Raw genomic sequence first — 21,855 nt, 5'->3', positions numbered from 1 at the left:
TCTTCACTATTGCGTTCGTATCTACTGGGAACGACTGAACAACGTCTTATGCAAACGATTTGCGAACGAGCAACGATAAAAATAGGTCCAGGTCTTATAAAACGATCAACGATTTCTCGTTCGGTCATAAATCGTTAATTGCACTTCAACTGAACGATTATCATTTAGATTCGAACGATTTAACGATAATCTGAACGATAATCGTCCGATAATCGTCCGGTGGAATAGGGCCCTTAGTCACATTGGGGGATACTTCTCAATAAATGTGCCCCTTTAACTCCATTATAGTCTGAGGTAAAAGTGTTCGTTCTCCCTGGCTGTATCTTGGGATTGCAGCAGGTCTCAGCAGTGAGACTCTTGACTATCAATAACTCTTGACATGTCTGAAGACACGTCAGAAGTTTTTTCAAATCACAGTTTTCAGCTATTTTGTTGCTGTATAACTAGTGAGACTACATAGCTGACACCATTTTTCTCCTAATATAAAATAAACCTTTTTTTTGTTCTTTCAGGAACACAGTCAAAGTTTTAGTGTTGCATTCACTCCATTTATTGAATAGAAATAACAGGATATCCAATAATTTAGGTTTTATTTTTATTAAGCATTCACATACAAAGATGGGACAAATGGAAGAACCCTAGCTTTTACTAACATATGCTAATGGCTTAGGGACCATTCACAAACCATTTGGGAAGTGTACAAATATTTTACCTGTCTAAAGTGTAGACACCCTAACTAGCCCCAAATACCTGGCTGCAGCTGTACCTTCCAGCAGGCCTCTGATATGGTCCCCATACACATTACGAAAATAACTAGCCAAGCCAATGGATTCTGGTGGGCCTGACCAGCTGTGAAATGTGTTTATAGGGCCTTCAACCATCCCTAAGCAAGTCAATGTAGAAAAGGATCAGGCATGTTCACTTTAACTGCTTGATCCTTTTGTTCTCAAAAGAGTTTGGCATGCCAAGCTGAACATTCATGCATATGGAAGGATCACTCAACAACCATTGCATAAGCATGGATACCTTCAAATCCTGCAATCACTATGACTTCCTGAGCAATGGTTGAAATAAATTGCCCAGAAGACTGTATATTGAATAACCTGAAGAAACCGGTGGATGCTCTTATCAGGTAAATAAAGCTTTGAGATAGGGCCTAAACTACAAGGTGGAGCAGAATACTAGTTTTTTTCTTTGTTTCCGGCTGTCCATTGTTTATGTATGAAATGCTACAATGAATTTAATCCATCTCATTTACAAATCACGACCTTCCATTGTGATCAGAAAATGTTGCCAATTATAAAGCCATTGTTTGTTTCTTCTGGACTATCCTTACAACTATGATTCATTTAAGCATTCAGGTATTTTGCATGGTGCTTGATGTGGTCATTTATAAAAGTGGTGATGAAGAAGTAGCTGTGGTCATATCCCTGCAAAGACAGATAAAACTTAATGTAACATTCACATACAATGTATACTTTTTATGTAGTAAAGTCTATTGATGCAGCAACACAAGGATTGAAGGAAATCCCATTAACTTCTTATATAAGTTATGATCGCTGGGGACCTGACTGCTGGGACCAGTTCTTAAGCACCAGAGTCTCGAGTCTCCCACTGGAATGAAGCAGCTGTCATGCCTAACCATTGCTGCTGTATTCACTGTCTATTCACTAAAGAGACTTTGGAGCCATGTTCTCAAGATTGTTGGTAGTCCCAGCAGTTGGACCTCAATGCTAATAGTAAAATATATAGTGTATTAAAAATGCATAAAATCCAACTTTATTAAAAAATAATAATATGAACATACACATTCATTATGAAGTTTATGACTTTAATGAGTCCTGGTTCCTTACTGAGTCTTGATGAAATAATTGTGAGACATTTACTCCTCAGCCTTACCTCTTGCAGTCTGAACACAACAGGGATTTTCCGTTCCGTGCACGCAGCAATAAAATTGTCAGGCAAGAGCTGCCCCGCAGAGAGGAACTGGTCATCTTTCCCCTGGTCAATTAAGATGTCCAGCTGGGAGCCGGAGTAGGTCTTCACTAGATGGGTTGCATCATATGCCTTATGCATATAAAGGGCAAAGAATGGCATTACATTACATATAAAGCATAGAACAAAGGATGGGAGAATCGAGTGAAGCTGCGCATTATACATAGTACTGTATACATATAGTCATTAATCTACTTACCTCCCATTTACTACTGTCTGATCCCAAGTAGCCACCTAAGGCTTTCTGACCCCAGGGACATTGAATGGGATTACAAATCGGTGCAAAGGCTGAAACGCTCTGAAATGACAGAACACAACTCTTTGAAACTCTACCATTGGAGATGAGCATGATGAGTCTCATTGTTCAGCATCTGACTACCAGAGTTGATTCCTCTGCAGCTGCAGGGAATCAAATGCTGTGTGTTCAGGGTCATAGAATGCTGCTGAACCCCTCTCGGCCTCTCATGAGGCATGCTCATTATTTAGCACCTGCTTTTGCAAAACACGTCCTTGTTCACCTGTTTCCAATTTGTTTTTCATTCAAAATTATGATCACATTTTGATATTTCTTTACAGTGTGTGAACATAGCCTAACTGCCTATTACATGATCAAACCAAATGTACCAGTAAAAGCAATATATTTATATCAGTAACATTAATCTGAAATGAATGTGGCTGAAAAGAAACAAAACACTCAGCATATAAGGGCACTTTACCCATTAATATCCATCGTAAGATTCCTGGTTTCCAACCCATAGCAGTGTCTATTTTCCTGGCATTTCATGCTCCACACTTTATTACTTACTCTAATAGACTACACTTTACTTTTGCATATATAGGAATTGTGGTGAACCTTCAAAGAGTACCTTATATTTCCCCGGGTTTTTCAGTGCACAGATTAAAGCGCCATGTCCACCCATAGAATGTCCAAAAATAGAAATTCTATCTGGATCTGTTGGGAAATTTCCATTTATGAGTTGAGGCAGCTGGAAAACAGAGAAGAGAATCTGTTGCAATTTTCACTTTAAAACCAAAATATTTCACAACTTTTGCACTTTTGAACCCATTAGCACTATAGTTCTACTGTTATATATCCAGGCACCCCTAACACATTACACTAATACATACATACACCCTGTTCTTTGCAACCCCTATCTATAAGACCTAAAAGGACATAGGTAGAGGTCTCCTGTATGGGTCCCAATCTATAAACCAAGATTAAGAGCTGCTCTGTACAAATTGCTACTCTTCTGGTGAGCTTGAGCTATCCTTGCATTACATTCAAAAACAGATATTACTACTGTGGCTACGTTCAGCTGTTTGCTGGGAAGGTCAGGGAGGGGCCCATACAAATCAGCCACACTTTGTCAGGATGTCTTTTATTAAGAGTGCGTTCACATGTACAGGATCCGCAGCAGATCTGCAGATTTGCTTTTAATCTAATCTGGGCCATCAAATCTGCTGCAGATCCTGTACGTGTGAATGCACCCTAAGGCTGGGTTCACACTACGTATATTTGAGGCTGTATATTTGAGGCTGTATAGCAACCAAAACCAGGAGTGGATTGAAAACACAGAAAGGATCTGTTTACATAATGTTGTATAATTGAGTGGATGGCCGTCATTTAATGGCAAATATTTGCTGTTATTTTAAAACAACGGCTGTTATATTGAAATAATGGCCGTTATTTACTGTTATATGGCGGCCATCCACTCAATTTCAACATTGTGTGGACAGAGCCTTTCTGTGTTTTCAATCCACTCCTGGTTTTGGTTGCTATGAGGACCTGACAAGAGGACCAAATACTGCCTGAAATATACGTAGTGTGAACCCAGCCTAAACATGTGTCCATGTACAGACCAATCAGGAAATAAGTTGAGGTTACCTCCTCCACAACATAAGAATACATTCTGTAGTTAGTTTTCCACGGCTCTTCAGTGGCATTGACATAGAATCCAGCTCCAGTGCCAAAGTCCCAGCTATCCTCTTCCCCATCTATATTGCAGCCACCTAACATAAAGGAGTACAATCAGTAAACCAGTCCTGATGACAGAACATACATGCATATACAATTTATGAAGTGTGGGAAATTGTAACAAGAAACCTCAAAGCTCAGGACTGAAAAGTAAAAGTCTCTTAAAGGGACCCAGGTCGCTCTTAAAGGGACCCAGGTCGCTCTTTAAAGGGAATCATTTCACTCATAAAGGGACCCAAGTCGCTCTTAAAGGGACCCAGGTCGCTCTTAAAGGGACCCATTTCCCTCTTAAAGGGACCCATTTCCCTCTTAAAGGGACCCATTTCCCTCTTAAAGGGACCCAGGTCGCTCTTAAAGGGACATATTTTGCTCTTAAAGGGACATATTTTGCTCTTAAAGGGACCAAGGTCGCTCTTAAAGGGACATATTTTGCTCTTAAAGGGACCAAGGTCGCTCTTAAAGGGACCGATTTATCTCTTAAAGGGACCGATTTATCTCTTAAAGGGACCGATTTATCTCTTAAAGGGACCGATTTATCTCTTAAAGGGACCGATTTATCTCTTAAAGGGACCGATTTATCTCTTAAAGGGACCGATTTATCTCTTAAAGGGACCGATTTATCTCTTAAAGGGACACAGGTCGCTCTTAAAGGGACACAGGTCGCTCTTAAAGGGACACAGGTCGCTCTTAAAGGGACACAGGTCGCTCTTAAAGGGACACAGGTCGCTCTTAAAGGGACACAGGTCGCTCTTAAAGGGACACAGGTCGCTCTTAAAGGGACACAGGTCGCTCTTAAAGGGACACAGGTCGCTCTTAAAGGGACACAGGTCGCTCTTAAAGGGACACAGGTCGCTCTTAAAGGGACACAGGTCGCTCTTAAAGGGACACAGGTCGCTCTTAAAGGGACACAGGTCGCTCTTAAAGGGACACAGGTCGCTCTTAAAGGGACACAGGTCGCTCTTAAAGGGACACAGGTCGCTCTTAAAGGGACACAGGTCGCTCTTAAAGGGACACAGGTCGCTCTTAAAGGGACACAGGTCGCTCTTAAAGGGACACAGGTCGCTCTTAAAGGGACACAGGTCGCTCTTAAAGGGACACAGGTCGCTCTTAAAGGGACACAGGTCGCTCTTAAAGGGACACAGGTCGCTCTTAAAGGGACACAGGTCGCTCTTAAAGGGACACAGGTCGCTCTTAAAGGGACACAGGTCGCTCTTAAAGGGACACAGGTCGCTCTTAAAGGGACACAGGTCGCTCTTAAAGGGACACAGGTCGCTCTTAAAGGGACACAGGTCGCTCTTAAAGGGACACAGGTCGCTCTTAAAGGGACACAGGTCGCTCTTAAAGGGACACAGGTCGCTCTTAAAGGGACACAGGTCGCTCTTAAAGGGACACAGGTCGCTCTTAAAGGGACACAGGTCGCTCTTAAAGGGACCCATTTTGCCCTTAAAGGGACATATTTCGCTCTTAAAGGGACCCAGGTTGCTCTTAAAGGGACCTATTTCGCTCTTAAAGGGACCCAGGTCGCTCTTTAAGAGCGAAATGGGTCTCTTTAAGAGTGAAATATTTCCTTTAAAGGGACCCAGATCACTCTTAAAGGGACCCATTTCGCTCTTAAAGGGACCCAGGTCGCTCTTAAAGGGATTTATTTTGCTCTTAAAGGGACCCATTTCCCCCCTCAAGGGACCCAGGTCGCTCTTAAAGGGACCAAGGTCGCTCTTAAAGGGACCAAGGTCACTCTTAAAGGGACCAAGGTCACTCTTAAAGGGACCAATTTATCTCTTAAAGGGACATATTTTGCTCTTAAAGGGACATATTTCGCTCTTAAATGGACCCAGGTCGGTCTTAAAGGGACCCATTTTGCTCTTAAAGGAACATATTTCGCTCTTAAAGGGACAAAGGTCGCTCTTAAAGGGACATATTTCGCTCTTATAGGGACCCAGGTCGCTCTTAAAGGGACATATTTCACTCTTAAAGGGACCCAGTTCGAGCGAAACCGGTCTCTTTTAGAGCGAAATATTTTCTTTAAAAGGACCCAGATCACTCTTAAAGGGACCCAGGTCGCTCTTAAAGGGACATATTTTGCTCTTAAAGGGACCCATTTACCCCCTCAAGGGACCGAGGTCGCTCTTAAAGGGACCCGGGTCGCTCTTACAGGTACTTAGTTCGCTCTTAAAGGGACCCATTTAGAGCGGCTTGGGTCCCTTTAAGAGCGACTTGGGTACCGTCCCTTTAAGAGCAGCTTGGATCCCGTACCTGCTACATGGCTGCCTCAGCTCTGCTATTTTACTGACTGACCTCTGCTACTTATAATGGTAAAGACCATTGCTCGGTTACCATGACAATCTTATTCATGTCAGGAGACAAAATGGTTAAGAACCTTCCATATATTACATCTTCTATTGGCCAATAGTGGACATGTGACTGTGGATGGTGTGATACAATGCATGACGGGACCTTAGAGTTCCTATTGGCTGCTATATTTCAGCTATTTGCATATGTGCTGTGATTGGCTGTCAGCAGTTAGAGTGTGGCCATTATTTGCAATGGGCCATTATTTTCTATGGGAAATTTAGGGTCTTTAAACGTAAATTTCTTAAAAACGACAAATCCGATCGAAACGAAAAATAGATAGCACACCACACACCGCCGAGGGCTTCGAAACGCAGTTTGAACGGAGTGTGTGCGCAAAGCGGTTCGGGCTGTATTACGCGCAGAAAAATGGCTGGAAGAAGAAACGGAAGAAGAAGAAGAATACGGATTACAATATAGTGCTTTTCAAGCACTATAATAACCTGAAAGTCTGTACACACACACAGAGACACATGTGGCAAATGGGGAAGCCTCTTGGTGATTTCAGAGAAGGGCTTTCCTGATGTATATCCTTATCAGACAATGCAATAAGCAATATGAATATAGCAAGAGAAGGCATCTACTAACTAAAGAATGACAATTACTTAGATTTGAACTATAAAGTTGTTTCACATTATGATCATCCATAAGGCCTATGTTCCTGGATATAGTGCATGATATATGTAATATCTGCTAAAATGCTACTTGAGATGAGCAAATTTACAGTACTAGCAAAGCGATTCGCTTGGCTCAGTTGTCGGGTTGTCAGCTGGCTGCCACTGAACTCAGTGCTGCTCCGCTCCAGGTGCCTGGAAAACTTCTCCCAGTTTTCCAGGACTGGATCCAGCTTTTCCAGGCAAGCAAAGCAGAATTCAAAGGCTCATTTAAGTGGTACACGACAACCTACTTTTTATAGCATTTACTATATGTAGCATGTCATAGATCAACATAAGCATCTTGATCTAGTTCATAATCAAACTTTCAATAAACGTGATAGTTGTCAAATAAACCTTGCAAGTAACACTTACGAGGGCTGGTGTCGGGCGCTACTACAATGATGCCAAGCTCGGAGGCCGCCTGGTGATAAGCAGCCTTGGTGATAAAGTTTTGCTCTGTGCATGTCAGGCCTGCAAAAAAAACAAAACAAAAAAAAAACCATTTAGATTACTCGCAGACACGGTCATACAGTGAAACATTCAGCATTTAATATGTTACATATTAACCAAAATGCAAGCTGGATTCTTGTTTAAGATGACCCAGGTGAACAAAACCGTAAACTCCTCATACAGCCTGAAATAGCAGCTTTATGCTACATAACCAGATCACAAGTCACAATGTCATTATTTAAAATAAAATCGCTTAAAAATAATAAAAAAAGAAAATCAATGATGAAATGTGTCTAAATATAATTGACATAAGACAATGTGCAATCCAGCACAAAATACTATACATTTGACTTCTCCCAGCTGGGTATGTGTATCTGAACACATTGTCATAGGGGTGGTGAATACATCAGACTGATATTATTCTGTCCTTATATAAGGCACCATAAAGTGGGGAAGAAGCCCTGAAATGTTAACCCTTTATGACTATATCAGTGATGACACATTGTGCATTGTCAGCAGATCCCCCTATAAAGCTACGCACCTGATAGCCAGTACAGCACGGGACACTTGCCACTTTCAGCTTTAGGTGGCAGATAGATGCCAAATTTCATTTTACACTTCAGTTCCGTACTGTAAAGATGTAACAAAACAGGCATTCATAAGTGAGAAACAGAATATACAATAGCATAAAATACAGCAAGGCCTCCACCATTGTAATGGAAAATATCCTTTGATAATTGTTTTTGTTGTCAATCAGATTTCAAATACCCAAAGATATGTCCAGGCTGTGCAAACGATCACTGTATCATTTGTGCATCTATTTAAATGTATTGCTGTTGGCCGTATATCCCCTGTTCACACAGGAATATGTGCGGCCGAGAGCAATATATTTTGTCACAGTACACAAGATGCAATCAGACAAGGTTTGGACGTTTTCCTGCTCCTTGGCTGATCACTGACACTTTAACACAGGCAGATTATCAGCCGCGCTTCTAGCAAAGCACCTGGTTGATAATCTGCCCATGTAAAAGGGCCTTTATTCTTAAACCCCTATTCCACGGAACGAATATCGTCCGTAACGGCCAATAATCGTCGCTTGGAATAAGAGGCAACGATTAGCTGACATCGTTCATGTTGGCTGATTGTTGAAGTTGTTTGTCTTTCAACATGTTGAAAGACAAACGACTTATATAGCAGCGATCTGGTGCCGCCACCCCGTGGAATAGGAGCGGTGGCAGCAGACCGCCGCTATATCCTATGGGCTGCCCAGACAATCAGCGATCACCTGGGTAGTCCCCCCGCACCTTCCCCCGGCCTCACCCGCTCGCTGCAGCCGTGTGGAATAGCGGCAGCAGCGAGCGGGGAACGAGAAGCAAACGAGCGCTCACAGTGCTTGTTTGCTCCTCAGAGTCGGGCCGTGTAATAAGGCCTTTTTACAATGTAAACTTAGACCAGACAGTAGAATGAGACAAATCTATCCCTGTGGCATCTTAATTGTCTATTACAAAGAAATGGTGCAATTGATCGGCACTTTAGAACCTGCATCTGAATGCCTACAGGTACATAACAGCTGGTAAGTTTGGTTTCTCTTTAGTTGGTTGCCCTTTAGACTGTCTAGTCCAAGTTTAGACCAACTATGATTTTGGATTATTGTGCCAGAATCCTGTGCCAGCTGACTGAAGAAGGTGCAGCGCTCATGCAAGCTTTGTGGCCTCTATACTGCATCCCTGGCACGGGTGTTGTTTAGCCGCCTCTTCATTCTTTCCCATTCTTCCCAAAAGAGGGTCCCATATTTATTAAACAAGCTTATAATATGCCATTTATGTCTGAAATGGAGGTCTCCCTCTAATTAAAGGGGTTATCCAGTGCTACAAAAACATGGCCACTTTTTTTTCAGAGACAACACAACTCTTGTCTCCAGTTCAGGTGCCGTTTGCAATTAATCTCCCATTCACTTCAATGGAACTGAGCAGCAAAACCCTGCCCAAGCTGGAGACAAGAGTGGGGCTGTCTCTGGAAGAAAGTGGCCATGTTTTTGAAGCGCTGGAATACCGCTTAAGGCTGGGTTCACACTATGTATATTTCAGGCTGTATTTGGTCCTCATGTCAGGTCCTCATTGCAACCAAAACCAGGAGTGGATTGAAAACACAGAAAGGCTCTGTTCACACAATGTTGAAATTGAGTGGATGGCCGTCATATAACGGTAAATAACTGCCATTATTTCAATATAACAACCGTTGTTTTAAAATAACAGCAAAAATTTGCCATTAAATGACAGCCATCCACTCAATTACAACATTATGTGAACAGATCCTTTCTGTGTTTTCAATCCACTCCTGGTTTTGGTTGCTATACAGCCTCACAAATACAGCCTCAAATATACTGTGTGTGAACCCAGCCTTAGGGTGCGTTCACACCTACAGGATCTGCAGCAGATCTGCAGCAGATTTGATGCTGTGTTCAGTTATTTAAATGAAATCTGCTGCAGAAAATCAGCTGCAGATCCTGTAGGTGTGAACGCACCATTAAAGTGAATTTGTATAAGAATTTCTGATATTCTGGCACCTTAGATAATACTTGTATGATGGATTTTACCTGCAGGGGATCTTGAAATATCTGTTGCAACCTCTGCTGTGCTGACTATGCCTAATACACGTGGCCCTAATATTTTTTTTTGTATTCTGTATCTTTATTAAGAAAATAACTGAATAACAAGGTAAGGGAGACAGAAACAATTGTCACATCTAGACAAGTGTTGGATGTTTGGATATTACAGTTTATCTAAGCACTGTGGCCGGCCAAGCTCGTCCCATATTATAAGTTACTGTACAGTAAAGCAATCAGCATGTGGAGTATAATGTATAGTAACTGCATAAACCTGGAAAACAGCAGCAGTTTGTAGATACAGGATGGAACTGCAGATCCCCATAAGGCCCCGTTCCCACTGAGCAAAGCTAGCGGAATTCCGCGACGGAATTGTCCGCCGCGGAATGCCGTTAGCCTCCCGCTCATAATGGGAGTCTATGGGAGGCGCGCGCTGCTGCTCTGTACGCGCTAACGGCATTCCGCGGCGGACAATTCCGTTGCGGAATTCCGCTAGCTTTGCTCAGTGGGAATGGGGCCTAATGCAGTAGTGTAGAACAACAGGCTAAAACTACCTCCACAGTCCTGTCCCCTCATGTAAGCCCCAGCCTGAAGTGGATCTGCCATGATTTGGAAGGTTAGGGAAATGTCCTAGGTCAGAGTACAGTGCTGTAGACCCCGCTATGCAGATCATGCGCCTCCCCCACAGTACAGGGAGCTCTTACACCAAAGCAATGCTCTTAGGGTCCTATTACACTGAGCGATTTTTAACGATTAACGACTAACGATAAATGATCACAAACGAGATTGTTTATCGTTAACCTGAAATCGTTCACCATATTACACAGAACGATAATCGCTAGTTCCGATCGTTACTATGATTGTTATTGCGATCGTTACTATGATTGTTATTGCAGTCGTTACTATGATCGTTTATTCCTTCTGTTCCCAGAAAAACAATGAACGATGTGCAATTACACTGAACGATTAGTGAAAAAACGTGGAACTTGAGCGAACGAATGTGGAATTACAGCGAACGATTAACAATAATTTTAGGTTCAGATCTAAATCAACGATCAACGACATATGAACAATTTTTCTATCGTCGCCTGCAATTACACAGAACGATTATCGTTTAAATTCGAATGATTTAACGATTTTTTGCGCGATAATCGTCCTGTGTAATAGGGCCCTTACACCAAGTCACAAATTTTTAGAACTGTGAGCTCTTAAACCAAAACGCTCTTAATCCAAGTTACCATTGTACAAAGAAGTATAGATTCCAGCTTTATATGGCCTTAGACCCAATACACAATGCCAGTACATGTCTGTTATAATAAAGCTGAAACTGAGCTTGAAGATGTGTGTGTATCCAGTAGTACTTCTTACCACAACAAAATAACACCCCTTATCCCTCCCCAACCCCCGATCCCCTGAGACCACCTAATACCAAACTCAATTCATGTCTCGCGGCACAGGCAATCTCCTAAGAGAACCTGCCAGGAGGTCCAAAACACTACTAGAGAGGTGTCTCTAAGAAGGTGGCAATTCACTGTATACTAACAGGAGTGGCGGTGCACACGGCTCCATTCATTCTCAGATAGCAGAGCACTGTATTCAGCCATCTCCAGCAGCTGCATAGAGAATGAATGGGCACATGTAAATGCCTTTCTATTCTGGCAGCACCCCTGGGTCCCTGTTCTTTAGATTGTAAGCTAGCATCTATTCCATTACGGAATATGAACATCTGTTATTATTCTCATTTACTAGATAAAAACCTAGAAGTAGGAGAGGAGGAGGTAGAAAGGCGGCTAATGACATATGTGTGGCCTGCTGTGTGGGCTATTGGTGCAGCGGGGTGATTCATCACTACTCTACATACAGACTGGGGATGAAGGCGATTTCATCAGTACAGAAAAGCTTTGTATATGGGTAAATCTAGAGAGGTAATGGTTAACAGTATGGTGCGCACTATCCCCCAATTACATATAATAGCAAGCCATAGCTACTGTTACTGCGGCAGCTTTTAGTTTAAATACGAGTATTAGCCCTAAATACTGTACGTGAACCAACAAAAGATGTTCTGAAGAAAAACCTCCGCTAATTTCCTGCAGAAGCTAAATGGCCTTTGTATGACAAAGCTGCTGGGCCATCGTATCCCCAGAGCGGCTATGCTTGTGACCAACGCTAACCGAAAATCCACACAATGTATTTCTATGAGGGTGCAGAATATGTAACATATACATGCTGTACATATTTAACATATACATGCTGTACATGTGCTCCATGTGTTGCAGAGTTTGTAGGAAGAATTTCAAGGGAACCTGCTCATGTTGCCTCCTCAACCATCAGTCAACCAGAGGCTTCTCCCCACCCTATCAACCATGGAGAGAAGCTGCTTCGTACCGCCACAATGACAAGTGGGTCAGGCAACATGAACGTGGTTCCCTTTAATCATAGGTTTTGAAGAAGTTGTCAAGGATTAAAAAAAAAAAAAAAAAAAAAAAAAGCACAGCTAATTTATTGCCAATAGCACCACCCCTGGTTGTGTGTGGTATTACAGTTCACCTCTAGAGATGAGCGAACCTGGAGCATGCTCAAGTCGATCCGAACCCGAACTTTCGGCATTTGATTAGTGGTGGCTGCTGAACTTGGATAAAGCCCTAAGGCTATGTGGAAATCATGGATATAGTCATTGGCTCTATCCATGTTTTCCAGACAACCTAAGAGCTTTATCCAAGTTCAGCAGCCCCAGCTAATCAAATACTGAAAGTTCGGGTTTGGATCGACTCGAACCCGGTTCGCTCATCTCTATTCACCTCCATTCACTTCAAAACAACTGAGCTGCAAAACCTACACCCAACCTGAGGACAGGAGAGGTGCTGTTACTGGAAGAAAGCAGCCATGTTTATCTAAGCCTGGATAACCACTTTAAAGGGGTTGTTCACCAAAAAATGTTTTCTTTCAAATCAACTGGTGCCAGAGATTTGTAATTTACTTCTATTAAAAATTCTCAAGTCTTCAAGTATTTATCAGCTGCTGTAAGTCCTGCCGGAAGTTGTATTTTTTTCAGTCTAGAGAGCAGGAGAGGTTTTCTATAGGGATTTGCTACTGCTCTGGACAGTTCCTAACATGGACAGAGGTGGCAGCAGAGAGCACAGTGTCACCATCAGGATATACAACAGCTGATACTTCCTGCAGGACATACAAAAGCTGATAAGCACTGAAAGTGTCACTGTCGTGAAATTTTTTTTTGCAGAAATCAATGGTCCAGGCGATTTTAAGAAACTTTGTAATTGGGTTTATTAGGCGAAAAATAATTTTTATCATGAAAAAGCAGTTTGAAGCTCTCCCCCTGTCTTCATTGTTCTCCTATGGAGAGAGCTAAATAAAAGACCAAAACAGGACAACAAAGAGTTAATCTACAAATACCTCACCCTTTATCTCCTCTGACAGTCAGCACTGACCTCTCTGAGCTCTGATTACAGCTGTCACCCAGCTCGGTGCCTGTAATCCTCTGTTATCTGCTTTCTGCTGTCGGCTAACTCCCTCCTTCCTCCTCCCCCCTCCCCTCTCTATAGACCAGACTGGGTATGTCTGATGCAACAAGTCACAATTTCCAGATTTTTTGCAGTGGATGGAAAAGAGGAGGGAGGGGGGACCTGGGAAAAGGCTTTTTAAATGCAGATAATGGCATATTTGGCTAAGAAACCCAATTATAAAGTTTCTTAAAATCGCCTGGACTATTGATGTCTGCAAAAAAAAAAATATGACAGTGACTCTTGAAAGACTGGAGTTTTTTAATAGAAGTAAATGACAAATCTCTGGCGCTTATTGACAGCAGTTGATTTGAAAGAAATTTTTTTTGGTGAACAACCCCTGTAATGCAATGTGAATTTCTGCATCCAAATCCCAAACATGTAGCACTGATCTCAACTGCATATGTTGCTGTTAAATATTTTGTTACATATTTTTATACCAAATTTAAATCCTTTCTTATGGTCAAAACTGCTGCATTTAGAGGAAACATTAAAAAAAAAAAAAAAAAAAAAAGATACTCATATGTTGGCTCTGAACCTTTACCTGTCATGCTCAAACACCTTCTGGAAGCCTTCAAAGCACTTGTTGCTGGAGAGCTGCTTTAATGCCATGTTCTGTAGGACAAAAGAAAAAAACAAGATACACAATAATTAAACCGAGGGATCAATCGTTTTGGAAAGACAAAAAAAACTTTATAGTTTATTAAAAAAAAAAAACTTCCTACCTGTAATATTGTATGAAATGCCCTATGACCTGATGTGTTGATGAATGTATAAACTGCTGCAAAACAAATACACACGCAGTCAATGCAGAGTATAAAAGTAAAAAATGTGTACTCACCTACTACTGATCTCCCTGCTGCACCAGCCCACACTGATGAGCACGTCCTGGTGTCCGTCCCAACAGCAGACTGGTTGCCACAGATCAGAGCAGAATAATTTTCTTTGTGTCAATAAGTTAATTATTTTCTAATGCTGCCTACATTTCCCATGAAGCCTCTGACTTTAGGGGAGGGGGACGGAGTCTCATCACTGCAGACTGCTGTGTTGGTATTAGTCGGCTGACCCAGGACAGATTACTGCCTTTGACACACAGTTTGGGTATGGGATTTTCTGCTCAGTTCCATTGAAGTGAATGGAGGTGAATTGTAATACCACAACCTGAGGACATGGGTGGTGCTGTTTTAGCAGGAAAGTAGCTGTGTTTATTTAACAATGGATAACCCCTTTAACCCCTAGGCAACCCTGGGCGTACCTGTACGTCCCAAGGTCGCCTAGGTAACTTCAAAGCGAGGCTGTGCGCCAGCCCCGCTCTAAACCACCGGGGTCCCAGGTGGGGCATGTAGCCCGGGGCCGTGGCTATTAGCAGGCCGTGCCCGCTAATCAAGTTTTCAAATGCAGCTGTCAAAGTTGACAGCTGCATCTGAAAGCTGACTGCAGCTGATTTCCTGGTGTCTGGTGGGGCGGAATGCCCCCCCACGACATAGTCACGGAGGGGCGATCCTTCCATCAGGCATCGGCCGGGGTCTGTTCTGTAATGGCACTGATCCCGGCTCGGCCCTCGATTGCTTTCGGAATCCAGTGCCTAGGAGTAATGTACTACACACTATATAGCAGCTGTATGGATAGCAGGGAGGGGTAATGTACAACACACTATAAGGCAGCTGTATGGATAGCAGGGAGGGGTAATGTACAACACACTATAAGGCAGCTGTATGGATAGCAGGGAGGGGGTAATGTACTACACACTATATAGCAGCTGTATGGATAGCAGGGAGGGGGTAATGTACTACACACTATATGGCAGCTGTATGGATAGCAGGGAGGGGGTAATGTACTACACACTATAAGGCAGCTGTACGGATAGCAGGGAGGGGTAATGCAGGGCTCCAGACTAAAAAATTTACCTAGGAGCCATTGGCTCCTAACCTGAAAAATTTAGGCGCCAAATAGAATATTTGGTCGCCAACATTTTAAACCATGTAAAATTAATGTTATGTTACATGGGACTTACTGTGTGCAGAGGCCACGGCAGCCTCCTCCTCCTTTAGATCCTTTCTTTTCTTAGTTTGAAAATGTTCAACATGGAAACTTGCAACTTGACAACCATATACAGTCTGACAACCACATACAGTCTGACAACCACATACAGTCTGACAACCACATACAGTCTGACAACCATATACAGTCTGACTCAGTACTTCAGCCTCACTTGGCTAGCCTTTTAATGAGGCTTACTCTTCTGAACTTGAACTTAAAGGGAACCTGTCACCCCCGGTGACGGGGTGACAGGCTCCCAACCCCCCTATACTCACCTCATCGCGCCGGGTCCCGCTTCTGAAGATGGTCGGGTCACGGAGATCTCAGCCGCTGCAGCCCGGCGTGCGCTGAGAGATGAGTCCAACTCTCATAGAGAATGACGGGAGAGTCCAGCGCTCCGTCATTCTCTATGAGTGTTGGACTCATCTCTCAGTGTGCACGTCGGGCTGCAGCGGCTGAGATCTCCGTGACCCGACCATCTCCAGAAGCGGGACCCGGCGCGATGAGGTGAGTATAGGGGGTTCTAACGGGGGGTTGGGAGCCTGTCACCCCGTCACCGGGGGTGACAGGTTCCCTTTAAAAGCTTGCAACAGTCTATACATACTGAGCTAGACTTATGACTGCAGCCATAGTGACCCCCCACAAGATGTGTATATAGATAGATATATCACCTAGTGACTAATGCAAGTGACCCCCTACAATACAGACACCTGAGGGGCCCTGATAATAATAATTGTGTATATATCTATCTCCCAGTGTCTGCAGCCAGTTTGCCCTACACTTATAGATGGCCCCCTCCCCTTATAGATGACCCCCTCCTTTTATAGATGACCCCCTCTACCCCCATTATAGATGCCCCCTCCTCCCCCCCATTATAGATGCCCCCTCCTCCCCCCCATTATAGATGCCCCCTCTCCCCCCCATTATAGATGCCCCCTCTTCTCCCCCCATTATAGATACCCCCTCCCCTTATAGATGCCCCCTCCTCCCCCCATTATAGATGCCCCCTCCTCCCCCCCATTATAGATGCCCCCTCCTCCCCCCCATTATAGATGCCCCCTCCTCCCCCCCATTATAGATGCCCCCTCCTCCCCCCCATTATAGATGCCCCCTCCTCCCCCCCATTATAGATGCCCTCTTCTCCCCCCCTTATAGATACCCCCTCCCCTTATAGCTAGCCCCCTCTCCCCCCCTTGAAGATGGCCCCTCTTCTCCCCCCATTATAGATGCCCCCCCTTCTCTTCCCCCCATTATAGATGGCACTCTCTTCTCCCCCCATTATAGATGCCCCCCCCCCTTTCCTCTATGCTAAGCAGTATTTAAAAAAAACAAACACACAAACTCACCTGACAACCCGCTCCCCCGGCGATCCTCTTCTTCTTCGGACGCTGTCCCCGGCTGATGCGCGGCTGCCGGGGGTGTCCCGTCCTATCCCCGGCAGCGCGGCGCATCAGTGAGCTCTCTGTACGCCGGGGCTGTGACTTCTGACACAGGAAGCGTCTCTGACGCGCGCTTCCTGTGCCGGAAGTCAGGGCCCCAGGCAGCTCACTGATGCGCCGCGCTGCCGGGGATAGGATGGGACACCCCCGGCAGCCGCGCATCAGCCGCGCATCTTAAAGAGACAGCGCGCCGCCGGGGCCAGTCGCAAATGGCGCCCAGATTAATAAATCTGGGCGCCATTTGCAAAATATCAGTCGCATTGGCGACCATTTTGGTCGCCATCTGGAGCCCTGTAATGTACTACACAGTATATAGCAGCTGTATGGATAGCAGGGAGGGGTAATGTACAACACACTATAAGGCAGCTGTATGGATAGCAGGGAGGGGTAATGTACTACACACTATAAGGCAGCTGTATGGATAGCAGGGAGGGGGTAATGTACTACACACTATAAGGCAGCTGTACGGATAGCAGGGAGGGGTAATGTACTACACAGTATATAGCAGCTGTATGGATAGCAGGGAGGGGTAATGTACTACACGCTATATAGCAGCTGTATGGATAGCAGGGAGGGGGTAATGTACTACACACTATATAGCAGCTGTATGGATAGCAGGGAGGGGGTAATGTACTACACACTATATGGCAGCTGTATGGATAGCACAGAGTGGAGTAATGTACTACACACTATATGACAGCTGTATGGATAGCAGGGAGGGGTAATGTACAACACACTATAAGGCAGCTGTATGGATAGCAGGGAGGGGGTAATGTACTACACACTATATAGCAGCTGTATGGATAGCAGGGAGGGGGTAATGTACTACACACTATATGGCAGCTGTATGGATAGCAGGGAGGGGGATATACTACACACTATAAGGCAGCTGTACGGATAGCAGGGAGGGGTAATGTACTACACAGTATATAGCAGCTGTATGGATAGCAGGGAGGGGTAATGTACAACACACTATAAGGCAGCTGTATGGATAGCAGGGAGGGGTAATGTACTACACACTATATAGCAGCTGTATGGATAGCAGGGAGGGGGTAATGTACTACACAGTATATGGCAGCTGTATGGATAGCAGGGAGGGGTAATGTACTACACAGTATATAGCAGCTGTATGGATAGCAGGGAGGGGTAATGTACTACACAGTATATAGCAGCTGTATGGATAGCAGGGAGGGGTAATGTACTACACACTATATGGCAGCTGCATGGATAGCAGGGAGGGGTAATGTACTACACACTATAAGGCAGCTATATGGATAGCAGAGAGTGGGGTAATGTACTACACAGTATATGGCAGCTGTATGGGTAGCAGGGAGGGGTAATGTACTACACACTATATGGCAGCTGTATGGATAGCAGGGAGGGGGTAATGTACTACACACTATATAGCAGCTGTATGGATAGCAGGGAGGGGTAATGTACTACACACTATATGGCAGCTGTATGGATAGCAGGGAGGGGTAATGTACTACACAGTATATGGCAGCTGTATGGATAGCAGGGAGGGGTAATGTACTACACACTATATGGCAGCTGTATGGATAGCAGGGAGGGGGTAATGTACTACACACTATATAGCAGCTGTATGGATAGCAGGGAGGGGTAATGTACTACACACTATAAGGCAGCTGTATGGATAGCAGGGAGGGGTAATGTACTACACAGTATATAGCAGCTGTATGGATAGCAGGGATGGGTAATGTACTACACACTATATGGCAGCTGTATGGATAGCAGGGAGGGGTAATGTACTACACACTATAAGGCAGCTGTATGGATAGCAGGGAGGGGTAATGTACTACACAGTATATGGCAGCTGTATGGATAGCAGGGAGGGGTAATGTACTACACACTATAAGGCAGCTGTATGGATAGCAGGGTGGGGTAATGTACTACACACTATAAGGCAGCTGTATGGATAGCAGGGAGGGGGGATATACTACACACTATATAGCAGCTGTATGGATAGCAGGGAGGGGTAATGTACTACACACTATAAGGCAGCTGTATGGATAGCAGGGAGGGGGTAATGTACTACACAGTATATGGCAGCTGTATGGATAGCAGGGAGGGGTAATGTACTACACACTATATGGCAGCTGTATGGATAGCAGGGAGGGGGTAATGTACTACACACTATATGGCAGCTGTATGGATAGCAGGGAGGGGTAATGTACTACACGCTATATGGCAGCTGTATGGACAGCAGGGAGGGGTAATGTACTACACACTATATGGCAGCTGTATGGATAGCAGGGAGGGGGTAATGTACTACACAGTATATGGCAGCTGTATGGATAGCAGGGAGGAGTAATGTACAACACACTATAAGGCAGCTGTATGGATAGCAGGGAGGGGTAATGTACTACACACTATATGGCAGCTGTATGGATAGCAGGGAGTGGGGTAATGTACTACACACTATAAGGCAGCTGTATGGATAGCAGGGAGGGGTAATGTACTACACACTATATGGCAGCTGTATGGATAGCAGGGAGGGGTAATGTACTACACACTATAAGGCAGCTGTATGGATAGCAGGGAGGGGTAATGTACTACACAGTATATAGCAGCTGTATGGATAGCAGGGAGGGGTAATGTACTACACACTATATGGCAGCTGTATGGATAGCAGGGAGGGGTAATGTACTACACACTATAAGGCAGCTGTATGGATAGCAGGGAGGGGTAATGTACTACACACTATATGGCAGCTGTATGGATAGCAGGGAGGGGGTAATGTACTACACACTATATAGCAGCTGTATGATAGCAGGGAGGGGGTAATGTACTACACAGTATATGGCAGCTGTATGGATAGCAGGGAGGGGTAATGTACTACACACTATAAGGCAGCTGTATGGATAGCAGGGAGGGGTAATGTACTACACAGTATATAGCAGCTGTATGGATAGCAGGGAGGGGTAATGTACTACACACTATAAGGCAGCTGTATGGATAGCAGGGAGGGGTAATGTACTACACAGTATATAGCAGCTGTATGGATAGCAGGGAGGGGTAATGTACTACACACTATATGGCAGCTGTATGGATAGCAGGGAGGGGTAATGTACTACACACTATATGGCAGCTGTATGGATAGCAGGGATGGGTAATGTACTACACACTATATGGCAGCTGTATGGATAGCAGGGAGGGGTAATGTACTACACACTATAAGGCAGCTGTATGGATAGCAGGGAGGGGTAATGTACTACACAGTATATAGCAGCTGTATGGATAGCAGGGAGGGGTAATGTACTACACACTATAAGGCAGCTGTATGGATAGCAGGGAGGGGTAATGTACTACACAGTATATAGCAGCTGTATGGATAGCAGGGAGGGGTAATGTACTACACACTATATGGCAGCTGTATGGATAGCAGGGAGGGGTAATGTACTACACACTATATGGCAGCTGTATGGATAGCAGGGAGGGGTAATGTACTACACGCTATAAGGCAGCTATATGGATAGCAGAGAGTGGGGTAATGTACTACACACTATATGGCAGCTGTATGGATAGCAGAGAGTGGGGTAATGTACTACACACTATATGGCAGCTGTATGGATAGCAGGGAGGGGTAATGTACTACACAGTATATAGCAGCTGTATGGATAGCAGGGAGGGGTAATGTACTACACAGTATATAGCAGCTGTATGGATAGCAGGGAGGGGTAATGTACTACACAGTATATGGCAGCTGTATGGATAGCAGGGAGGGGGTAATGTACTACACAGTATATAGCAGCTGTATGGATAGCAGGGAGGGGGTAATGTACTACACAGTATATGGCAGCTGTATGGATAGCAGGGAGGGGTAATGTACTACACAGTATATAGCAGCTGTATGGATAGCAGGGAGGGGTAATGTACTACACACTATAAGGCAGCTGTATGGATAGCAGGGAGGGGTAATGTACTACACACTATATAGCAGCTGTATGGATAGCAGGGAGGGGTAATGTACTACACAGTATATGGCAGCTGGTTTACATCCTAACTTGTGGCTCTACAGCTGCCACAAAACTACAACTCCCATCATCTCTCAATGTGAATTGTATCTATAGCAGAAGTGTCAACCCCGTAGCCCTTTAACTGTTGCAAAACTACAATTCCCATCATACCAGGACTGCCACAGCTTTATCTGTCCAGGCATGCTGGGAATTGTAGTTTTGCAGCAGTTGAAGCGCCGCAGTTTGACCCATCTAATCTATAGTAGCCCATAGACCTGCAGCAGACACATCACCTGACACCTGCGGCACCGCAGCCTATGAATAGTGCGCGGCTATGTATAGCTCCAGGCTGACCCTCCTTCCCTCACAGCGCACACATGGCGGGACACACACTAGAGTACAATGCAGACCAGCGGGCGGGAGCTGGGTATTCTGGGACACATAGAGCCGTTACCGCAGTCACATGACAAGCTGCAGCTGTTCCGCAGTAGCCGGGCTGTCCTGTCACTACTACACACTGGAGGAGGCGGCGGCCACCCACCTGCAGCACACAACTTCTCACTGGAGTTCCTAATCAGCCACAGGACCTTTGATGATGTCATGACCATGTGACCGGTCACGTGTATGGGAGGAGGCGGGGCGGGCTGTTACTGTATAAAATGTCGTAAGGCACATGCAGGAGAGCTGTGCGTGTAACTTACCAATAAAGTTACCATTGAAGCAATGTTTGTGTGTGTAGCATGTAGCATATAGGTATCATGCAGCGTAGCTTTACTGACGCTATAGTGACAGGTCTAGGACGGGTCTCTGTTGCTGCTGGCTTAGTACTGCTCTATAATGTCCTCCATGCA

The 21,855-nt window shown here is 44.6% G+C and overlaps 1 protein-coding gene across 3 annotated transcripts; it reads right to left on the bottom strand.

Annotated features, from left to right (window-relative positions):
• Nucleotides 1-573: 573 nt before the first annotated feature.
• ESD (esterase D) lies at nucleotides 574-21,618 on the bottom strand. Of its 3 annotated transcripts, none has more exons than XM_069972125.1 (10): nucleotides 21,546-21,618; nucleotides 14,274-14,329; nucleotides 14,093-14,163; nucleotides 7,967-8,055; nucleotides 7,348-7,446; nucleotides 3,881-4,005; nucleotides 2,862-2,981; nucleotides 2,195-2,293; nucleotides 1,900-2,067; nucleotides 574-1,430 (listed from the first exon to the last, which is right to left on the bottom strand). In XM_069972125.1, the coding sequence occupies exons 1-10, from the start codon at nucleotides 21,610-21,612 to the stop codon at nucleotides 1,350-1,352; spliced, it is 975 nt and encodes a 324-aa protein (XP_069828226.1). In that variant the 5' UTR covers nucleotides 21,613-21,618; the 3' UTR covers nucleotides 574-1,349. The 3 variants fall into 3 exon arrangements, with proteins under 3 accessions (XP_069828226.1, XP_069828228.1, XP_069828227.1); XM_069972127.1 differs by lacking the exon at nucleotides 21,546-21,618 and adding an exon at nucleotides 21,459-21,537; XM_069972126.1 differs by lacking the exon at nucleotides 21,546-21,618 and adding an exon at nucleotides 21,298-21,424.
• Between the last annotated feature and the right edge of the window lie 237 nt (nucleotides 21,619-21,855).

This window comes from Dendropsophus ebraccatus, chromosome 5 (genome assembly GCF_027789765.1).
Source record: "Dendropsophus ebraccatus isolate aDenEbr1 chromosome 5, aDenEbr1.pat, whole genome shotgun sequence".
NCBI lineage: Eukaryota > Metazoa > Chordata > Amphibia > Anura > Hylidae > Dendropsophus > Dendropsophus ebraccatus.
This window is presented reverse-complemented; position numbering and strand designations above follow the sequence as displayed.

What these genes read in the sequence shown, in the direction of transcription:
- ESD (XM_069972125.1), bottom strand. Translation starts at nt 21,612, where the DNA reads ATGGTCATGACATCATCAAAGGTCCTGTGGCTGATTAGGAACTCCAGT. An exon ending in TGAGAAGTTGTGTGCTGCAG is followed by an intron (nt 14,330 to 21,545) that starts GTGGGTGGCCGC and finishes TTTGTTTTGCAG; the next exon opens with CAGTTTATACATTCATCAAC. An exon ending in ATTCTTATGTTGTGGAGGAG is followed by an intron (nt 2,982 to 3,880) that starts GTAACCTCAACT and finishes TCTGTTTTCCAG; the next exon opens with CTGCCTCAACTCATAAATGG.